The 20,068-nt window shown below is 36.8% G+C and overlaps 1 protein-coding gene across 1 annotated transcript in view; it reads right to left on the bottom strand.

Moving 5' to 3' along the window:
- Window positions 1–586: 586 nt before the first annotated feature.
- DSC1 (desmocollin 1) overlaps window positions 587–20,068 on the bottom strand; it is a 357,493-nt gene continuing 338,011 nt past the window's right edge. The window contains exons 16-22 of the mRNA XM_004020454.6: window positions 17,893–18,155; window positions 17,343–17,485; window positions 8,999–9,214; window positions 8,426–8,668; window positions 7,029–7,150; window positions 4,253–4,495; window positions 587–3,362 (exon numbers count right to left, since the gene is read on the bottom strand). Coding sequence (XP_004020503.2) covers window positions 3,165–3,362; window positions 4,253–4,495; window positions 7,029–7,150; window positions 8,426–8,668; window positions 8,999–9,214; window positions 17,343–17,485; window positions 17,893–18,155 — 1,428 coding nt within the window. The 3' untranslated portion in view covers window positions 587–3,164. The remainder of the gene's footprint in view (window positions 3,363–4,252; window positions 4,496–7,028; window positions 7,151–8,425; window positions 8,669–8,998; window positions 9,215–17,342; window positions 17,486–17,892; window positions 18,156–20,068) is intronic.

The raw sequence follows: 20,068 nt of genomic DNA, 5'->3' as shown, positions 1-20,068 counted from the left end.
TTAGCATTTAACGGTCCCTAAATATGAACAAATAAAAACACTCCATGATTATAGGTATTCACTGTTGCACACTGACAAATAAACTTTAAACATTTTGAAATCTCATGTATTCTCAGGCCAAATACAGAGGACAGTCACACTTATTTCTTAATTGTTTTTTCTCTAACATTAGTAAATACACATCTTCTCTACAGATTGATTGTATAGAATGCTTTTTATTCCTATTGTTCAAAACACTTACTTTAAGAAGTAAATATTTTTAAATAATTTTATCTACCTGCATGAAATGCATATTATAAATATACTTGGCACATAACATTTCTTAAACAATTATTCCACTTATATATTAGAAAGTGGTTATCATTTCATTTGTAGTGGCAAGGATTTGAGATCAAGTGTGGTTTTTACTTCTCATGCAACACTATCCTTTCAAAGAATTTTTTTGATACTATGCTCACTCAAATTTACTAGGCCCTATGAAGTAGGCAAAGGTCTATCCATTCTTAGTAATGCTTTCTGCTGCTATAAATAGTCCTCTTTTCTTTAATCTAACCATGTAGTAAGACAAATGCAGTGTCTGGCCAAATGAAAAATGTTCCTTCAGATTTATTAGAAAAGCAGATAAAAGAGACCAAAAATATGCAGCAATATACAGTTTGTTTCATTAATCTAATTAAGGAATTTCAAGTAGTACAGGACTTGTATGACTAAACACAACAAAAAAAGTTAGCTTTTCGTCTCTATGATGAAAGTCTTCAACTCTAGAACAACTATTGTGAATATTTTCCAAATAATAGCATATTCCATTCTCTAAAAGTAAACACATGCATAGATATCAAGTTTTACAGAATATTTTTTTTAAAACCTAGGAGGAATTAAAAGCTCAATAAAGTTAAGGAAGTATTTAACAAAAGTTCATTTGTAACAATTCTGCCAATTTTCTTCTATTTTGGAGTTTCTTGATGGAGTTTCCATTAAGTTTTTCACATGAAATAGTTTGAGATCTTGATAAAATAAGAAAGTTTTAATTGTATGTTTTCCATAACTATAGATTTCATTACTGAAAACAATTCAGAATGATTAACTTACCAACAATTAAGTGAAAATTAACATACATGAAATAATTCATAATATATAATATTCTATTAACTAAATTCATAAACAGTCTAGCAAAGTTTCATAAATTTCATTAATCATACAATTAACATTTGATTTTGAGTGTAACTAGAGAATAACTTTGAAATTCCTAAATAAATCAAAAGACATCATAGTTCTTCTATGAGACGAATTTTAATGATATTTTGAAACATCTTAAAATAGTCAAAATTCCTTAATACAAATTCATTTCCTACACTTTCTAACAATTCTGGTCATAGTTCTAAAGTATCTTCTCTTGTTGATTTGAGAAATCAGCCTTTGGCCTTTATTTGTACCTATGTTCAGATACAAATTTTCTCTTTCACACTTAAATTTAAGAAATATGAAGACATAAAACAAACGTAAGCTAATTTTCAACTAATTATTTTTAATTGCTCAGCAAACATTCTGCACCTATGTTCAAAAATATAACTTAGAACATTATTATGATATATTTCCAAAATTTTAATATTATAAAATTTCAAAACTAGCATCATTGTCAGAATAACATGTACACCAGATAACAGATATTCAGAAGCTGCATTACGCTCCAAAATTATTTTACTGACAATGCCCATAAAAATAATACAGAGAGGACACCTTTAAAAATAAAAATTTTACTTGCTAAAGCTACTTATTTATTCTGCTCTACTATTCAATTTCATTTCAAGAAACATCTTTATTTAGATCCTGTGACTAAGAAGGAGAATAATTCACAAAATTTAAGAAAATTAGTCACTCATTGTTTTTGAAGATTAAGTAGCTAAAAGATGAAAAAAGTTTTTTTGTCTGAATGAAAAATTTCCTTGTGATATATAGTGCTAATGTTTTATGAATCTATCGCATTTGGCACAAAAAATTAAAATATTATTTAAATATATGGTTTTTTCTAAATTAATAAAATAGAATATTTTATTAAAATGCTATGTATTCAAAATAGCTCATTAACTCATGTTTTCATTCTTTTATCCAGCATCACTCAACAAATGTTTGGTAAGAATTAAGTTAACACATTTCAGTTTTTTAACATATATATGCCAGACACTTTTTCTTATTTAACATTTTCTGAAAGTGATTACCAATGTAGCCTGAGTATCCATTCCAGTATGGATAGCCATTCAGTGTTTAGCATATTCAAAGGGCTATCAGGTTGTAAGCCTAATGCCTACTGGTCTAGTTACTCAAATGCTTGAGGATGGTGGGATGGTGTCAAACTAGAGAGAACATGTCCTTGCCAAGGTATTTACATTTTTTAAAAGTAATAATGCATCACAGTGGACCAACAAAACAGATTTTCGTGTTTCAGTCAACCCGTGGGCATTAAGGCTGCAAGTCATTCATGGAAATGCTTTTCTAAAAAAATCTCAGTGACTCAAATTTCTGTGAGCCTCTTCTGGTTCACATCTTTCCAACAGTTCTAGAACCTGTAGGAATCTGATAACCCATCCACATCAACAGAGATCCCAGGATCAAGCTGGGAGCACCTCCACAGGGTGAAAACACAATGAAAGATGAGCTCTTATTCACCAAATGAAAGACTGCATCAGAGAATGCATAAAAAATTCTTCAGCATAAGCCATTCAGGTAAAGGAAGCAATTCTGTAGCACCAAAGACAATACTTCTAAAAGCATAATTGTCCCCAAGATTCTGAAGAAAATGTTTCATTTTCATTTAAAATAACAAGGTATTTTTCTTTAATCTCCACAATCCCTGACTCCCTCACATACTCTTCCAGAGCATACCAAGTAACATAAGTTTTCAAGCAGAAGGTGTGAGAAGCACACAGTGCAAGCCCGGAAAGGGCAAGAAAATGTACATGCATAGAAAAGGAAATTAACAAATGAAACACTGATTTCTAGGGAAGACAAAAGTTATCTCAGACAAGAAGAATTTAGGGGAGCCTTATCTGTACACAACTGGAAGTTTATCTCCATAAACAAATACTTTAGCAGTTGCTGCTATTGTTTTACATTCAATAAGCTCCTACACATGCGCTGGTAGATGTTACGCTATTAAAAGGCACATTTTATTTTTTTACACATGTTTTCGCTAGCGTCCTAAATTTGGGTTCCAGATGATCTAGGAAGTCAAGCCCCTCTTCTTCCTGCCGATCGCTGCAACAGCCCACTGAGCCGGCCACAGACCCTTTCCCTTCATAGTTATAGGAGCGAACGTAGTCTTCGCAGAGCTTGTGTTCCTCGTCTTGTCCGCACAGATACACCTTCTGTGTCGAGAAAGAGCACATTTTATTAGTTTTTTTAAAAAACACCTAAATGTATTAGCTTAAAAATAATGGCTTTGATTTACCTTTTACTGTTTAATTTTTAACCAGAGTGTGTCCTCTAATGGATTCCTACATATAAAAAATGCACATGATTGGTCTGTATTATATTCATTCTTAAAATATAGCAAATATATAAATGCTCCTACTGAACACATTGATAAAAACTAAAGCTCCACATGCATCACACAACTAGCTTACAATTTCCCATTTAAACATGAGATTTGTATCACTGAAATGTGTCTACAACTTTTTTTACATATTTAGGGGAAACAAATATAAGCTATGACCCTTATGTTTATACATTATTACATACTTATAATAATATATATAACTGGCTAATATTAATCTACATTGACTGATCTGAACATAAAATGAGGAACTAAAACCCAAAATAAAAGCTTAATGATCCGTCTGGTTGATGGCAATCATTAAGATTTCATAATCACATGGAAGATTCAGCATACTAAGAATATGTATAATTTGTGATCCACGTAGTGCCCTGTAACATTTCACTCTAGGTGATTTTCCTGGCAATTTTTAGGAAAGAAGCTATGCTGCTGCTGCTGCTGAGTCTTTTTATACTTACTAAAGTAGAGAAATGCCTACATATGCCACTCCTAGGTCAAGTTTTGGAAACCTTATTTTAAAAACTGATACGAGGTCATTTTCTCTTTGGGTTAGGACCTACTATTCATGTATCTATGATAATTCAACATGAAAAAGGTGGTGAGCTCCAGATGTATAAGGAGTGAAACTTTGGGGAAATCCTGATTTATAAACAGAGTTTAACTTTCACGTAAAGAAATGAAGATGAAGACACTGGCACTTACTTCGCCGAGCCGAGGTTGGGTGAAGTTGTGCCAGTCACTGTATGTGTATCTGCCAGTGTCCGTCACTCCCTTAACAGATTCCAGGGTCTGATGTCCGCCTCCTTTGTTGGTATCCAAAGTGTAGCCGCCTTTGACCATCTCAAAACTTTGCTGTGTTTTGACTCCTTGGCCACCAAGGGTGCCAACAGACATGCTTGTGTCACAAACGTTGGAGGTCTGTGTGGGGAGTCTAATATTTGCATCCTAAAATAAACAAATCAAATTGTAACGAACAGTTTTCTTTCATTTATTTCCCACCATGGACAAATCTCATAGGGGTAAATCTGAGGGCTTCCCTGATAGCTCAGAATCTGCCTACAATACAGGAAACCCCAGTTCGATTCCTGGGTCAGGAAGATCCCCTGAAGAAGGGATAGGCTACCCACTGCAGTGTTCTTGGGCTTCCCTTGTGGCTCAGCTGGTAAAGAATCTGCCGGCAATGTGGGTGACCTGGGTTCGATCCCTGGGTTCGATCCCTGGGTTGGGAAGATCCCCTGGAGAAGGGAAAGGCTACCCACTCCAGTATTCTGGCCTGGAGAATCCCATGGACTGCATAATTCATGGGGTTGCAAAGAGTAGGACATGACTGAGCAACTTTCACTTTCACAAGGGCAAATCACTTAACTGCTGTGGCTCTCTAATTCCCCATATGTAAAATCAAGATAATAATAATACTCATATCATTGGTGTTATAGGTCAAATCGCATCCCCCATCCCAATTCAATTGTTAAAGTCCTAACCCTCAAGTGTCTCAGAATATGATCTTATTTGAAGATAGAGTCATTTTGAGTTGAAATTAGTTAAATTAAGACAAGGTCTTGATCAAGTAAGATGGGTCTCTAATCCAAAAGGGGAAAGTTGGACACACACACACATACACAAAGCCATATGAAGACTCAATCAATGATGTCATAAGCCAAAGAATTACCAAAAGCTGGGAGGGAGAAGTGTAATAGAATCCTAGCACCTTCAGAGGGAGTAGGATTCTGTCAACACCTCATCTCTAATGTTTAGCCTTCTGAACTGTGAGACAATAAATTTCAATTCAGTTACATTCATTTTGTCATGCTTTGTTACTGCGTTGCCATGCCCTCCTCCAGGGGATCTTCCTAACTCAGGGATCAAACCCAGGTCTCCCGCATTGCAGGTGGATTCTTTACCAACAGAGCTACCAGGGAAGCCCCTGTTTGGCTTAGTAAGTGCTCAAAAGTATTCAGTTCATTTCAGTCACTTAGTCATGTCCAGCTCTTTGTTACCGCACGGACTGCAGCATGCCAGGCTTTCCTGTCCATCACCAACTCCTGGAGCTTGCTCAAACTCATGTCCACCAAGTTGGTGATGCCATTCAACCATCTCAGCCTCTGTCATCCCCTTCTCCTCCTGCCTTTAATCTTTCCCAGCATCAGGGTCTTTTCCAATCAGTCAGCTCTTTGCATCAGGTGGCCAAAATATTGGAGCTTCAGCTTCAACATGAGTCCTTCCAATGAATACTCGGGGTTGATTTCCTTTAGGATTGACTGCTTTGATCTCTTTTCAGTCCAAGGGACTCTCAAGAGTCTTCTTCAACACCACAGTTCAAAGGCATCAATTCTTTAGCGCTCAGTCTTCTTTGTAGTCCAGCTCTCACATCCATACACGACTACATCCATACATGGCTAGAAAAACCATAGCTTCGACTATACAGACCTTGGTCAGTAATGTCTCTGCTCTTAATATGCTGTCTAGGTTTTTCATAGCTTTATTGCCGACAAGCGAGCATCTTTTAATTTCATGGCTGCAGTCACCATCTGCAGTGATTTTGGAGCCTAAGAAAATAAACTCTGTCACTGTTTCCATTGTTTCTCCATTTATTTGCCATGAAGTGATGGGATGCCATGATCTTGGTTTTTTGACTGTTGTTTTAAGCCAGCTTTTCACTCTCCTCTTTCATTTTTATCAAGAGTCTCTTTAGTTCCTCTTCCCTTTCTACCATAAGGGTGATGTCATCGGCATATCTGAGGTTATTGATATTTTCCCTGGCAATCTTGATTTCAGCTTGTGCTTCATCCAGCCCAGCATTTCTCATGATGTACTCTGTATATAAGTCAAATAAGCAGGATGGCAATATACAGCCTTTTTGTACTCCTTTCCCAATTTGGAACCAGTCTGTTGTTCCATGTCTGGTTCTAGCTGTTGCTTCTTGACCTGCCTACAGATTTCTCAGGAGCATTAGCTATCATCATTATTTGGGCTTCCCAGGTAGCGCTAGTGTTAAAGGACCCAATTCCAAGGCAGGCAGGCTGAAGAGACTCAGGTTTGATCCCTGGATCAAGAAAATCCCCTGGAGGAGGACAGGCAACCCACTTTAGTATTTTTGTCTAGAGAATCTCATGGACAAAGGAGCCTGGCAGGCTGCAGTCCATAGGGCTGCACAGAGTTGGATACGTGAAGCAACTTAGCTTGCGTGCAGGTTACCATTATTACTATTTTACATAATAATCAACTGTTATCATTGAACTTGGGCTTCCCTGATGGCTCAGATGGTAAAGAATCTGCCTGTAATGCAGGAGACCTGGGTTTGACGAATAAGAGAATGGCAACCCCCTCCAGTATTCTTGCCTGGAGAATCCCACGGACAGAGGATCCTGTGGGGCTACAGTCCATGGGGTTGCAAAGAGTTAGTTGGACTTGACTGAGTGACTAAGCACAGCACAGCCTCATTAAACTACCATACCAAAAACGGTGAAATCTGATTTACCATCACTTCTTCTCCAGGTCCTTCAGTATTTGATACAATTAAATTTTGCTGGGCTACATCTTCTGGAAAACACTTCTTTACTGTTTTCTTAACAGTAACACAGAAACATGTGAACAAAATACCTAAAAAATAAAAAATATATAAGTAAAATCACAATTTTTCATGCTGGCACTGTAGATCATTTGATTTATAGTAAATTATTATAATCATTTGAATTATATAGTAAATCATTTGAATCAGATTTTTTTTAAGTTTCTTCACAGAACTTTAGAAAATTGGCTCCATAAATTGAGATTTCTTTGGGTCATACAATTTAAAAGAGATTATTAACAAATATATAGAGACTATCTCTGTCTTAGTGAGGTTATGTTATTAGGCTAAACAAGAAACAAATCAATAGAAAGAGGAAGTGAACATAGTCTGTGAATAGCTCTCTTCCCAGGTTCAGATTTCAACATTTTCCTTCTTTTCTCCACACTGAAATAGTAACTTCATTTGATTGGACTTTAAGCTAGTATTATTGGCATTAAAGTCCATAAGGAACAACTCAAAGATCTTAGAATCACAAAACAAAGAACATTAGACATAAATCAAACAGGAAAAGCCATTACATAAAACCAGCGCTTGGTTTTGAAAGCATCCATCAGGTGCTAAGAGGAATATCCAGTTTAACCCGAAACACAAATCACTGAACACAGCAAAGGCTATGGGAAAGGTCTGTAAATGCAAATAGACTGCGTGCAGTCAAACAGATTTTTGAAAAAGAAAGAAGGAAGGAGGGAAGGGAAAAGAAGCAAAGGAAGGAAAAGAGGGAGAGGAAGGGAGGGGAGAAGCCTGAGCCAAGATTTCCATCACTTTTGCATCTCCAAAAACCAGTTTGCAGAATGCAAAATCTTCCATTGCTTTTCCTCAGCGACTCATCATATGCCCGTTTCCCTCACACTCTGGAGTCTAATTAAGATGTGTGCTAAATGATGTCATTAATATTCATTAATATCATTGAACACAAACATCTAAGTAAATTTTTAAACTGCTCTTTTCACTAACTCTTTTTATGCATCCACTCCATGAATGTGGCTGGTTGAAAGATAATCATACTTTGCATGGGAGGGAAACTTATTAATTTTACCCAACCTCTTCATTGCACCATTAAAAAACAAAAAGAGCTTAAAGAAGAGGAAATGATTTATCCAGTGTCTCACAGCTAATTATTGGAAGAACTGTGGCCATAGTTCTGAAAACTCCTTTTCTTCTATGACTCACAACTCCAAGCCATTGAATTTGCACAAGATTTTTAAAAGGACACACTTCTCAAAGGCTATCATTGTCACTAATGTAAAGAATTGTCATATATTTTTTAAAATATTAGATAACACATTCTATATAATTATACTTACATAACAACAACACAGAACCCAACACCATGGCAAGAATTGCCCATTTTCCAAGGAATACATTTGCTAGTGACGCCTCTCTCGAAAGTTTATTAGGCATTCTACATTCGGATGGAATTGTACAATCACATACTCTCACTGATAACATGTGTGTTGCAGAAGCGCCATGTCTGTCTTTTATTTGGATAGGAACAGTGTAATAGTTATAATCAAGATCTTGCCGCCCCCGAAGAATGGCAGTTTTACCTATGCGAAAAAAAAAAAGAGATTTTGATTTCTTGAAAAGACAGGAAAAGTAATGGATATTGCTTTATGCTCATCTTTACTATTCTATATTTATTATGTTATTCAAATATTTTATTAAAATGGATTTGTCTGTTTTCTTAAAGATATTCAGAATAAGAATCTAATCATATTACTCATTGTCTCAAGAAACAAGGTATTATCCTTTATCTGGGATCAATAAAATATTTTACTAAAATTAAGATTTATTTAGTATAAGTAACTAAGGTAAAAGTCTAGGCCACCAAACATTCTAAGGTCCTATTGATTAGAAGGTTTAGCATAATTACACACCATCCCTTGTCTCTACTGTCCAAAGTCTGCTGGCAGAATTATCGAGAATGAATTGAAAAGGTGGTCCATTGTCAGGTCCATCTTGATCTGTAGGTTCGAGGACAACATAATCCTTATCATGCCGGCACATTGTCAGTTCTTCTTCTTTTATCTGCGGTGGGTGGTCGTTTTTATCTTCCAAAAGAACTACTAACGTTCCAGTGCAAGATCTGCCGTCTAAGAAAAATAAAAGATAGGATCTTTCTCCACTTGAACACTTATTTTCAACAATCTCTATGATGTACAGTTGACATCTGCTTTCTACTAGTTGTCTGAACTTGAATTTCACACACTTTCCAAACCACAAATACCACTGCTACCAGTACAAAATAGTGACATTACTCTTCCCTGGAGATTGGTAGCTGTATCAGATAAGTGGTTTTTAAAATTAAAAGGTATGAGATTATGAGTAATGTCACTACAGAATGACCGATTTAGAAGATAATGGATTTCTTCCATCCTTCTTTGAAAGTGCATTCGGTGTTTAAAATATGAACACTTTACATTAGGTCACAATCACTTCCTGACTTTCTCTCCTGACCCTTTTCCTCATATACTCATTGTTCAAACTTTGTCATGTGTGTGCTTAGTCAATCAGTCATGTCCAGCTCTTTGCGACCCCATGGACTATAGCCTGCCAGGCCTCTCTCTCCATGAGGATTCTCCATGCAAAAATATTGCAGTGGGTTGTCATGCCCTCCTCCAGGGGATCTTCCCAACCCAGGGATCAAACCCAGGTCTCCCGCATTGCAGGCAGATTCTTTACCATCTGAGCCACCAGGGAAGCCCAAACTTTGTAAAACTGATCATCAAACCCAGAAACTGTGCTCCATCCTGTGTGCAGCTTTGGCACGTGCTATTGCCACTGCTGGGAATACTTTTCTCCTCCCCTTCACCTGATAAAACCTTATTATCCTTTAAGAATCCATTCAAATGTCACCTCTGCATGAAACTTGCCATGACTTCTATGGACAATGCTTGCCACATTCTCCTTCAGTTTCTCAAAACCCTTGTTCATCTTTAGCTCACGCACTTAACTTTTCATCCTAAGGGCTACTTTGTTTTCATCTTGACAGTTCAGTGATCTGCCCAGTATTTCTTGGCTAACTGAACACTTGTAGTTCAGTTGGTAAATTGTTTTGAACTCTTTACAACCCCATGAACTGCAGCACCCCAGACTTCCCTGTCCTTCACTGTTTCCCAGTTTGCTCAAACTCATGTCCATTGAATTGGTGATGCCATCCAACCATCTCATCATCTGCCACCTTCTTCTGGTTTTACCTTTGATCTTTCCCAGTGTTAGCTAGGTAAAATAGGGAAAAGGAGTCCAAAATGGCGGTGGCTAAAAGACAAGGAAGGGAAAAGCCCACGAAAACAGAACAAGAGAAGGTCTGAGGACTGCAGTGAGGACCTCAGGTAAATGAAACAACACTCCTGGCTGGCCCAATTTACATAGGACAAGCCCAGGAAGAGAGAAACATATAAATAGAGGAGCCAAAGCTAGCTCTCTCTCTCCCCCACACGCTGGGGCGCTCTTCTCCTTGTGTCTTTGGATCGATTTTCCTGCTATCTTCTAAGTAAAATAGAGCTGTAACACTGATTTGTCTAAGAGCTATAACATGGTCCATTCGAGACCTGAGAGCTATAACACGGTCTATCCAAGACCTAAGAAGCTGTGACACACCTAGGGGGCTTTAATGTCCGTCACTCCAAATCTTTGTTGTGACGAAACAAAGAACCGAGGAACATACACTCAAGTGACACCAGCATCAGGGTCTTTTCCAATGAGTCAACTCTATGCATCAGGGGGCCAAACTATGGGAACTTCAGCTTCAGCATCAGTCCTTCCACTGAATATTTGGGGTTGATTTCTTTTAGAATTAACTGGTTTGATCTCCTTGCTGTCCATAATTTGAAAGCATTAGTTCTTTGGTGCTTAGCCTTCTTTATGGTTCAACTCTCACATCCTTACATAACTACTGGAAAAACCGTAGCTTTGACTATTTGGACCTTTGTCAGCAAAGTGATGTCTCTGCTTTTTACTGCTTAGGTTTGTCATAGCATTAATTTTTATACTTAAAAAAAAATCAATTGAACAAACTGTAAAAACGTTGTATCCCCCCACCCTAATCTAATTAGTATGCTTTTGAGAATAAGAACTCTTACCTCCAGAACTCCACTATTAATGGCCTAGTGCTTCAACACATAAATCTAAATAAATATCTTAAATTAGCATAATGCCTATCATGCGTGTTTAAAAGAGAATGAAGTTCAGAGAACATGTTCAAATTTTAAAGCTTGTGATAAAATTACAAACTACTGTAAATAGTAAGGTTTCAAAATTGAAATAAACAGAAAAATAACTGATGATATTCCTCTCTTTTGTTGCTTTGAATGCTGGTCTAAATTTTGGTGTATAAACATTGAATTTATCATATAGACTACCATAAATCATGTGCAAATTTAACGTTCTTTCTTTTTAGATTAAAATAACAATTAAGCCATATCAAGTAACATATTTCAGTGAAATTTTTTTCTGTTGAATAAGAATTTATTCAAAGTGACTTTTAAATTAGTTACTTACAAGGTAACAGCAGTATATACCTATTTAAAAACTATTCAATCTAAACAAATTTAACAACATCTAGAAATTGAAGAGAAATAACAAGTTTTGTTTAAAAAAAAATCTACAACAGCATGGATATCTCCCTGGTGATTCAGATGGTAAAGCATCTGCCTGCAATGCAGGAGACTCAAGTTTGATCCCTGAATTGGTAAGAGCCCCTGGAGAAGGAAATGGCAACCCAATCCAGTACCCTTGCCTGGAAAAGCCTATGGATAGAAAAGCCTGGTAGGCCACAGTTCATGGGGTCACAAAAAGTTGTACAGGACTGAAAGATTTTACTTTCACAACAGCATATAAACATTTTGAGATTGCCATAAATTTGTAAATAAATTTGAGTACAAATGACAACTTCAACACCTAAAAAAGTGAGAAGTGGGAAAAAATAAGCTTTTTTTAATGTAAAAAATAGTTACAGGTACTAGCATGAATCAACATGTGTATTAGGATTTTAACTATTAAAATATAAGAAGAAAGCTATTTCTCTTTAAGGTACAATAGAAATCACACTTTAAAAAGTGAAATAAAGAAATAGGGCAGCCATCCAGAAGCAAATAAAGACTCATTTAATTCCGTATTCAACCAACATTTATCACATAAATGATTATTTTCCATCACAGTCTCTGTTTTAAGCATGTTAAAAAAGGAAAACTCGAAACTGTTAAAACGGCTAGTAGGCAAAGCCACAGCTGAAAAATAAGTCCTAGATGTCTTCTGAAAGTATGAAAGCCTGATTGCAATTTTTTTCCTTCTGGGAAACAGAGCAAAAAAAAAAAAAAGAAAAGTAATTCCTGATAATAGTTGAAGACTGTGAAAAGGTAATTAAGTATGTTTGTTTGCCCGTTTCTAAACCTTATTTTGGGTTTTCCAGGTGGCTCAGTGGTAAAGAATCTGCCTACAGTTCAGGAGACACTAGTTCAATCCCTGGGTCAGGAAGATCCCCTGGAGAAGGAAATGGCAATCCATTTCAGTTCTTTCTTGGGAAATCCCATGGACAGAGGAGTCTGGCGGGCAATAGTCTGTGAGGTCGCAAAAGAGTCAGACACAACTAAGGAGCTAAATAAGAACAAACCTTATTTTAAGTTAAACACATAAGCAAATGCCAAGAATCAGTGAGTAAGGAATGTCATAATCTCCAGGCTAGAAAGTACATCTTGGGTTAACTAAAATCTAAATTTACAACAATAAGAACTCTGAAAAGCAAGAGTTCCCCATTGTTATTTAAATGTTTCCAGGAACAGAAAGTTTACTGGGTTATAAATCAGCCCACTCCATATATAGAACTCTTTAATGAACGACTGGAAAGTTTTCAGATTCTTTCTTACCAAGCTGTAATACATCTCCTAATCATTTCTAATTTTTTTCTTTTTTTGGACTATACACGCAAAAAGTTTACTTCTTCCACATGACAACCCTGAAATATTCATTTTAAGAAAATTCTTTTTACACTCAAGCATATCAAAGCATTTGTAAACTTTTGAACTCAAGTTTCTACATTAAAACTAAGTGATCCAAGTGCCTGTTATGCACCTGAATTTGCAAAGGTCTAAGCAATAAAATTCACAACCTGGAACCTGGAGACTCACAGAACAGCAGAGGAATGGCGAATACCAGTACCTACATGAAGCAAACATGCCAAGATCTCTGCTAGATGCTTGGTAAAAAGATATTTAGCAAAGATAAGGGTCTTCATATGAACATGAGTTCATAGCCTAGCTAGAGGGAAAGACTGTATATGAGAAACAGAGAGCTCCATTTTATAGAGAAGACACATCATCTATATGTGTCTTATACTTAATTATATATAAGTATATATACTTATACTGTGATAATTACAGTATTGTTCCCAGGGAAGCAGGGTTAAAAACGTATTCAGAGAGGAACTAAACAAAGATTAGTGAGAGTTATCACAAAAGTCATCACTGCCATCCATTTGAAGAAGCAGAGGGACCTGAATTTCAAACAGAAGGGGCAGCCTTATTGTAGGTGGAGAGGGTACAAAACAGTGCTTTTAGAACGAAAGCAGAGAAGCAAGCAACCTGGTTGACAAAAAAGAACTGACACAAAAGATACAAGGAAATTAACTGGATACCTAGATGATCATCATGAACTATATATGAGCATCAAAACTAAATATTCATGTAGAAATATAAGTAATTACTTATATATTTGACCCTTGGAAGCATATATTAAAATGGATTAAAGTTTAAATAACCAAAATCCTTCACCATATAATCTTCCATTAAAATTCCTAACACCCTATCTTTCCTTCTTGAGCACAGCCAGGTTATCCATGAGCTTGAGACATAGATATGACATTTCATTTGTTTGTACTATGATCACTATACTTACAGACATCCTTTTATCACCAAAAGACAAAGTTAACTTCTTATATCTCTGTTTTCCATATTTTCCTTCTCCCCGAAGAGTATTTCCTTTTTTATCACCATTTCTGTGAAATCACCTCCCTTTATCCTTTCAGCTTGGTAACACTTTAACTGCTTTCCACTTCTTATGATATTCATACATTCTTTGATGGGGAAAGTTTTTATACCAGAGAATCTTTTATAAGAATATAATCATCCTTCAATTGATATTATGTGAAAAATTTGATTTTGTCTTATGAATCCTAGTTTTCATGGCTTAGAACTTAGGACTTAAAAGACAATCAACATCGGTGCAATAAGTGAGTAAATATAAATCCTTGTTTCACATCATAATTGTGTTCCTGAACCAATCAGATTTCACCTTTGCTTTTTTATAAGCAGCAAATCACCATGATTATAAAGCAGTGGAAGTTTTAAGTGTATTTCTCAGTTCTTGTTTCCCCCAGGGTTTAGTAGGGTATTTTCTTTTCCTACTTATACTGAAAGGTTTATAATAAAAGATTCTGTGAGAGCTGCCAAGAGGAGAGGAAGGGCTTGTCTAGTGGTCCAGTGGTTAAGAATCTGCCTGTCAGTGCGGGAGACACAGGTTCAATCCCTGGTCGGGAAAGATTGCACATGCAGTTAACCCCGAACACCACAACTATGGAACAAGCGCTCTAGAGCCCCTAGAGCCACAGCTACTGAAGCCTGCAAGCTCTAAAGCCCATGCTCTGCAACATGAGAAGCCCCCGCCATGAGAAGCCCTCACATGGCCACTAGAGAGTAGCCCCTACTCAGTGCAACTAGAAAAGAGCCCATGTAGCAATGAAGGCCCAACACAGCCGAAACTAAATAATAAGCGAATAATTTAAAAAAAATTAAAGGAAGATCATATCACATGATTAGGCAACAATATTCAAATTGTGGATTTCTTTCAGACTTTGAAACTGAAATATTTTCCACTCGTGGGCATACTTTTTTCAGACTGCTTGGTTTTCTCATTGATTACGACGTGCGACAGACCATTCCCATTCCCAGGCAACAAGAATACACCGAGGCTGAGAGAGAAAGTAAAGAAAAAACCTAAATGGGACAGATGTGAATGGACTGGCTTGCCCTTGCCATGTACATCATAAGCAGCAGCATCTTTATTAGTTTAACCTTTGTCTCTCAACAGAGAATCTATTTTTTTTTAAGTAGATGTGGCTTTTATTGTAAAGCTATAGAAAAAAGTAGAAGTATAATGTGTGAGAAAATATTTGTCTTTATCTTATTATCAAACTATTAAAGGGTAAAATGAACAAGCATGAAGAAGTAATTTTTCATAAAATGAACAAGTCATTTCATGACTTTGGACCATTTCAGCTTTTTTTTATTTCCATGGGATTGGACTTGTTTATTCATGCGCTTGCCCATTCCTGCTAAAGAAATTCAATGGTTCTATAGAAAAAGACCAAAAACAGAGAAAAAGACCACAGCATTGCTGTACCAGCTTATTTGTTTTGAATATCCAGTGTATAAAAATATGCTAACCATACCATTGTAGAGCTCTATACCAAGATCACAGGTGTAGAACCCTGCAGCAGTGTCACAGGACAAAAATCTCTGAAACTGACCAAGCCCCATAGCAACTGTTGCCATGAGCCTCTAGATCTAAACTGGCCAGTTCCTTGACCCCATATTAGGTAAAATACCCACCCTATAGCATCCTAACCAATCACCTAATGCCACCATTTTCAGTAGGAATTTTCTCTGTCTTGAGGCCATAAAAATCAGCTACTAGCCCAAGAAAAGGGTTGATTCTCCCTTGAGCCGGCCTGTTCTAACAGCTTCTCCCACTCTAATAAACTTTATTCATCTCTCATTCTGCCTCATGTCTGGAAATTCTTTTCCAACCCAGGTATAGACCATGACAACCATCTTGGATTAAACAGATAGTCAAAAACATAGGCTCTATCAGAAAAACCCAAGTTCACTCATCTTTATCATTTATGGAAATTTACCCCAAATGAGTGAGTGGATAACTGATGAGATGAAATGCCATATTGTCACTTTTACTTATGTTTTTTATAATCTTCTCTTAAAGTTTATTTTTATAATGTATACATAGTATGTTATGATGTTAGCATATTAGTGTGTGTATATATGTATATATATATATATATATATATATATATATATATATATAAACACACCAATAAATATCCTGGGGTAGTTGTTTGGCAGGTCTCAGTCTATCAATAATCAAAGTCCCAGCTGAACTGACCCTTGTGATCATAATGATTGCAAGACGCCCTAAGTAAAAACCATCAGGAAGCTCTGGGGGCAGGGGAAGTTTTATTATTTACCAGTCGTGGAAATCATACATCACACAGCCAGAGTAAGTTTGTGGGGGGCGGTGTGGGACAAGGGGAGTGACATCTGGGATTTTGTTTGCATTGAGGTGGAGGCTGGGGCCTTGGGTTTCACAGGCTCACTCTTTATTGATAAATTTAAAACACAAGAGCAAGAATTTAAAGCACAGGAAGAGAAAAACAAGCAGCTCAAACAGTGAGTTATTGAAATCAACCAAGATCTCCAAAACAAAGGAGCCTGGGGAGATAGGATAGGGGGTTGACATGGTTCTGGATCTAGCTCTGTGGCTCAGAATCTGTTTATTTGAGATGGCAATCAACGCTTAAGTCAAGCACTTGCATTGCAAAAAGAGAAACCAACTGACAGAGCTTACGCTGCAAAGGTTCATATTAAAAAATGATTTCCTGCTTGGAGGGTTATGTTCAAAAGGGTTTTGAGATCACTATTTTAGGACATTTCTTCACAAGACAGGTTCTAGAATTAACCTTGGAGAATGATTGCGAATCTCAGTAAAAAAAAAGACTTCAAAAACCATTGTTTGGACATTTATTTAGGAAATAGGATAAAGGTTTTATTCCCCAGTAAGAAAGACTCAGAACAAACCTATCTGAACCCATCTGTTTCAGGGAGTTGAACCCCTCCAGCAAGTTCAAATCAGAATAATCTAAACCTAAAAATCCTGAAAAAAAATAGAGATCCTTGATGATGCCACCAGGTCCATGGCAGACATCAAATAATATGAACCTTGAAACTGAAACCTGCAACTTTTGAGTTAGTGATACACTGAGACCTCAACTGTGTGGCTGCCAAGAAATTAAGCAATCATGATGCAACCATTGTTTGCAATTAAACAATCACTGTTTGTATTAAATTTTGATGTGGAAACAAACAAATTTAACTCCAAGATTTCCTTAAAAATATGTCCTATATCTACATTTCATTTCCAGAAACTTGCACTCACCTGCGTCGAATGCAATCACAGAAACATTGTATTGGTTGTTTTTTACAAATGTTGATTCTCTATCTAGCACTTTTACAGTTTTCAAGTCACCAGTGTATTCATTAATTTCAAACCAGTTATCTTCATCTTGTATCTTCTTATACCTAGTTTTCAGAAATCAAATGTAAAAGTTCAAACCAAAGAGTGGACACAAGCTCAAAATCTGTCATTCTGAAAAACACATAGAATGTTCCCAAATTCGAAATTAATCATCAATCACAACTGGGGCTTCCCCGGTGGCTCAATGGCAAAGAATCTGCCTGCCAGTGCAGGAGATGTGAGTTCCATCCCTGGGTGGGAAGATCTCCTGGAGGAGGAAATGGTACCCTTATCCAGTATTCCTGTCTGAAAAATTCCATAGACGAAGGAGCCTAGTGGGCTACCGTCCATGGGGTCACAAAGAGTCAGAGTCTACACAGTCCATGGTGTCACAGAATCAGACACTATTGAGCAACTGAGCGTGAGGATGAACATCACAATTAAAAAGAAGAAAATTTTGAAAATATCTTACCTTAAGCCCTCGCCAGTGCCCCTATCCGGGTCCACCGCTTTGTATCCAAGGAGTTCTGTGCCTGCAGGGAGGCAATCTTCACTCTGAATAACTTTTACTGGTGGTTGGCATTCAGGACCCTCATCATGGTCTTTAACTTTAACAGTGACAATTGTAGTACACATAGTCGTCGTCGTTTTTGAGTTTACTGCTTTAGCGAATTGTGCTTCGTTAAGGACACCAATTTGCAAAACAACTTGGCGATTGACTTCATAGTTCAGTGGCTGTTCAATAAGCACACTTGAATGAGTCAATATTTAACACTATATACAGAAGACAAAAGTATGATTCTAAGTTTTAGCACCAAAGGGAGAATCATTATGTATGAAATGTTACCAGAAGTTGCAGCTCATGTTTTAACAATGGATAATCAGCTTCCTATAAGCGACAAACACTACCAAGTGCAAAATTGTTTATTTTTAAGATTCAACCAATTTTTCTTCTTGCTTTCCTTCAGGAAGTTCCTGCCTCCATTTTTTTTTTAAACAAGTTTGAATATGAATAAAAATACAGAATATTTGAAGGAATTTCAATGGGCAATTTCTCATTATTTTATTATTTATCAAATAGGGTAACAGTGATAACTAAATCAGCAGAAGTCCCTCTAAGCTAAGTATATAAAATAATTAGATAGACTGTAATCAAGCAGGACGCTATGGAGCCTTCCTAGGGCAGCCTTGTCCCTCATATCCTCTGCTTTAGCTCCTTTCTGAAGTACCTAGATAATGACACCTGGTGCACACTTGTTGAGTTCTTTTAAAGATGTGAAACTCTGCCCCCAACCCACCAAATGGAAGATGTTAACTCCTTGATGACCACGAGCACATAGCCCTTAGACCTAAAGATTTATACTGTTAACTCCTGTTACCTCACCATCAGCCAATCAGAGCACTGTGTGGTAGCTGACCACAGACCTGGAATGTCCCTTCCTCACCTTGCCTTTGTAAATGGCTTGTTGAAACCCTTAGGGGCTTCCCTGGTGCCTCAGACAGTAAAGAATCTGCCCACAATGCGGACCTGGGTTTGATTCCTGGGTTGGGAAGATCCCCTGCAGAAGGGAATGGCAACCCACTCCAGTATTTCTGCCTGGAGAATTCCATGAACAGAGGAGCGTGGTGGGCTGCAGTCCATGGGGTCACAAAGAGTCGGACAAGACTGAGGAACTAACACACACACAGTATAGGGGAGTCTGGGGTTTTCAAGCACAAGTCAGTCACTCTCCTTGTACTGGAACTTTTACAAGAAAGCTGCACTTAACCACAACTGAGCATCAGTAGGTTGTCTTTACCACGCAGGAGTGAGTGGATCCAAGCTTGGCTCCGTAATAAGACTACTAGGACATGAGATTTGGCTATAATGGAGCAGTTACTGTGAGTATCTAAATCAAAAGATATAATTGTATTACCTAGTAGCACCTTTTCAAAGTACATTATATTTGGGTTTGCTCCTGAAGTGAATAACTAGAAAGAATCTCCAAACAATTAACAATTAGAGACTAAATCTACCAAAATAACAAAAAAGAGAGAACTAAACTTAGGAAAAAAGGTCAAATATTTAAAAAAGAAAGAAATAGAGAAAAAAAGATAGACTAGGTAATATTATAATTAAAGGACATTTTCTAAAAATTTAATGAGGAAGGCGAAATTTATGCATATCCCTTCTAAGAAAATACACTGCCTCTAAGAAATTAATATGGAAGTTGTAACAAGTTAGTGAACGTTGCAGGTAGAAGGTCTCAGAAAGAAACCAAGTTCAGTTAAAGTGAACATTCTCTGAGACAGCAAATGCAATTAAATTTTTAAAATCCCAACATACTTGTTACCTCAAATATTGGAGAATTAATGGGAATAGATGCTAAATGTTTAGTAAATAGTCTGTTTTATAAAATATACTGTAGAGTGGTAAAACTATAATATGAGTGTGAAGAGAATCGAAAAGTCAAGAGGTTAATTTCAAATATTGATTTTTCCATTTTTCTCCATCTTATACTTCATAAGGAATTAGATAAGTGGGTGTCTAAGACCGCTTCTAAAGTTAGTATCTATTTATTAGTTTAATATTTCTCTGCCTTGGTTTTCCCCATATATAGAACAATAAGTTTTGTACCAACCACCTCTTTCGTCTAAGAGAAAATGAG

This window comes from Ovis aries, chromosome 23 (assembly GCF_016772045.2).
Source record: "Ovis aries strain OAR_USU_Benz2616 breed Rambouillet chromosome 23, ARS-UI_Ramb_v3.0, whole genome shotgun sequence".
Classification (NCBI taxonomy): Eukaryota; Metazoa; Chordata; class Mammalia; order Artiodactyla; family Bovidae; genus Ovis; species Ovis aries.
Note: the sequence above shows the minus strand (reverse complement) of the source record. Positions and strands in the feature narration are given on the sequence as shown.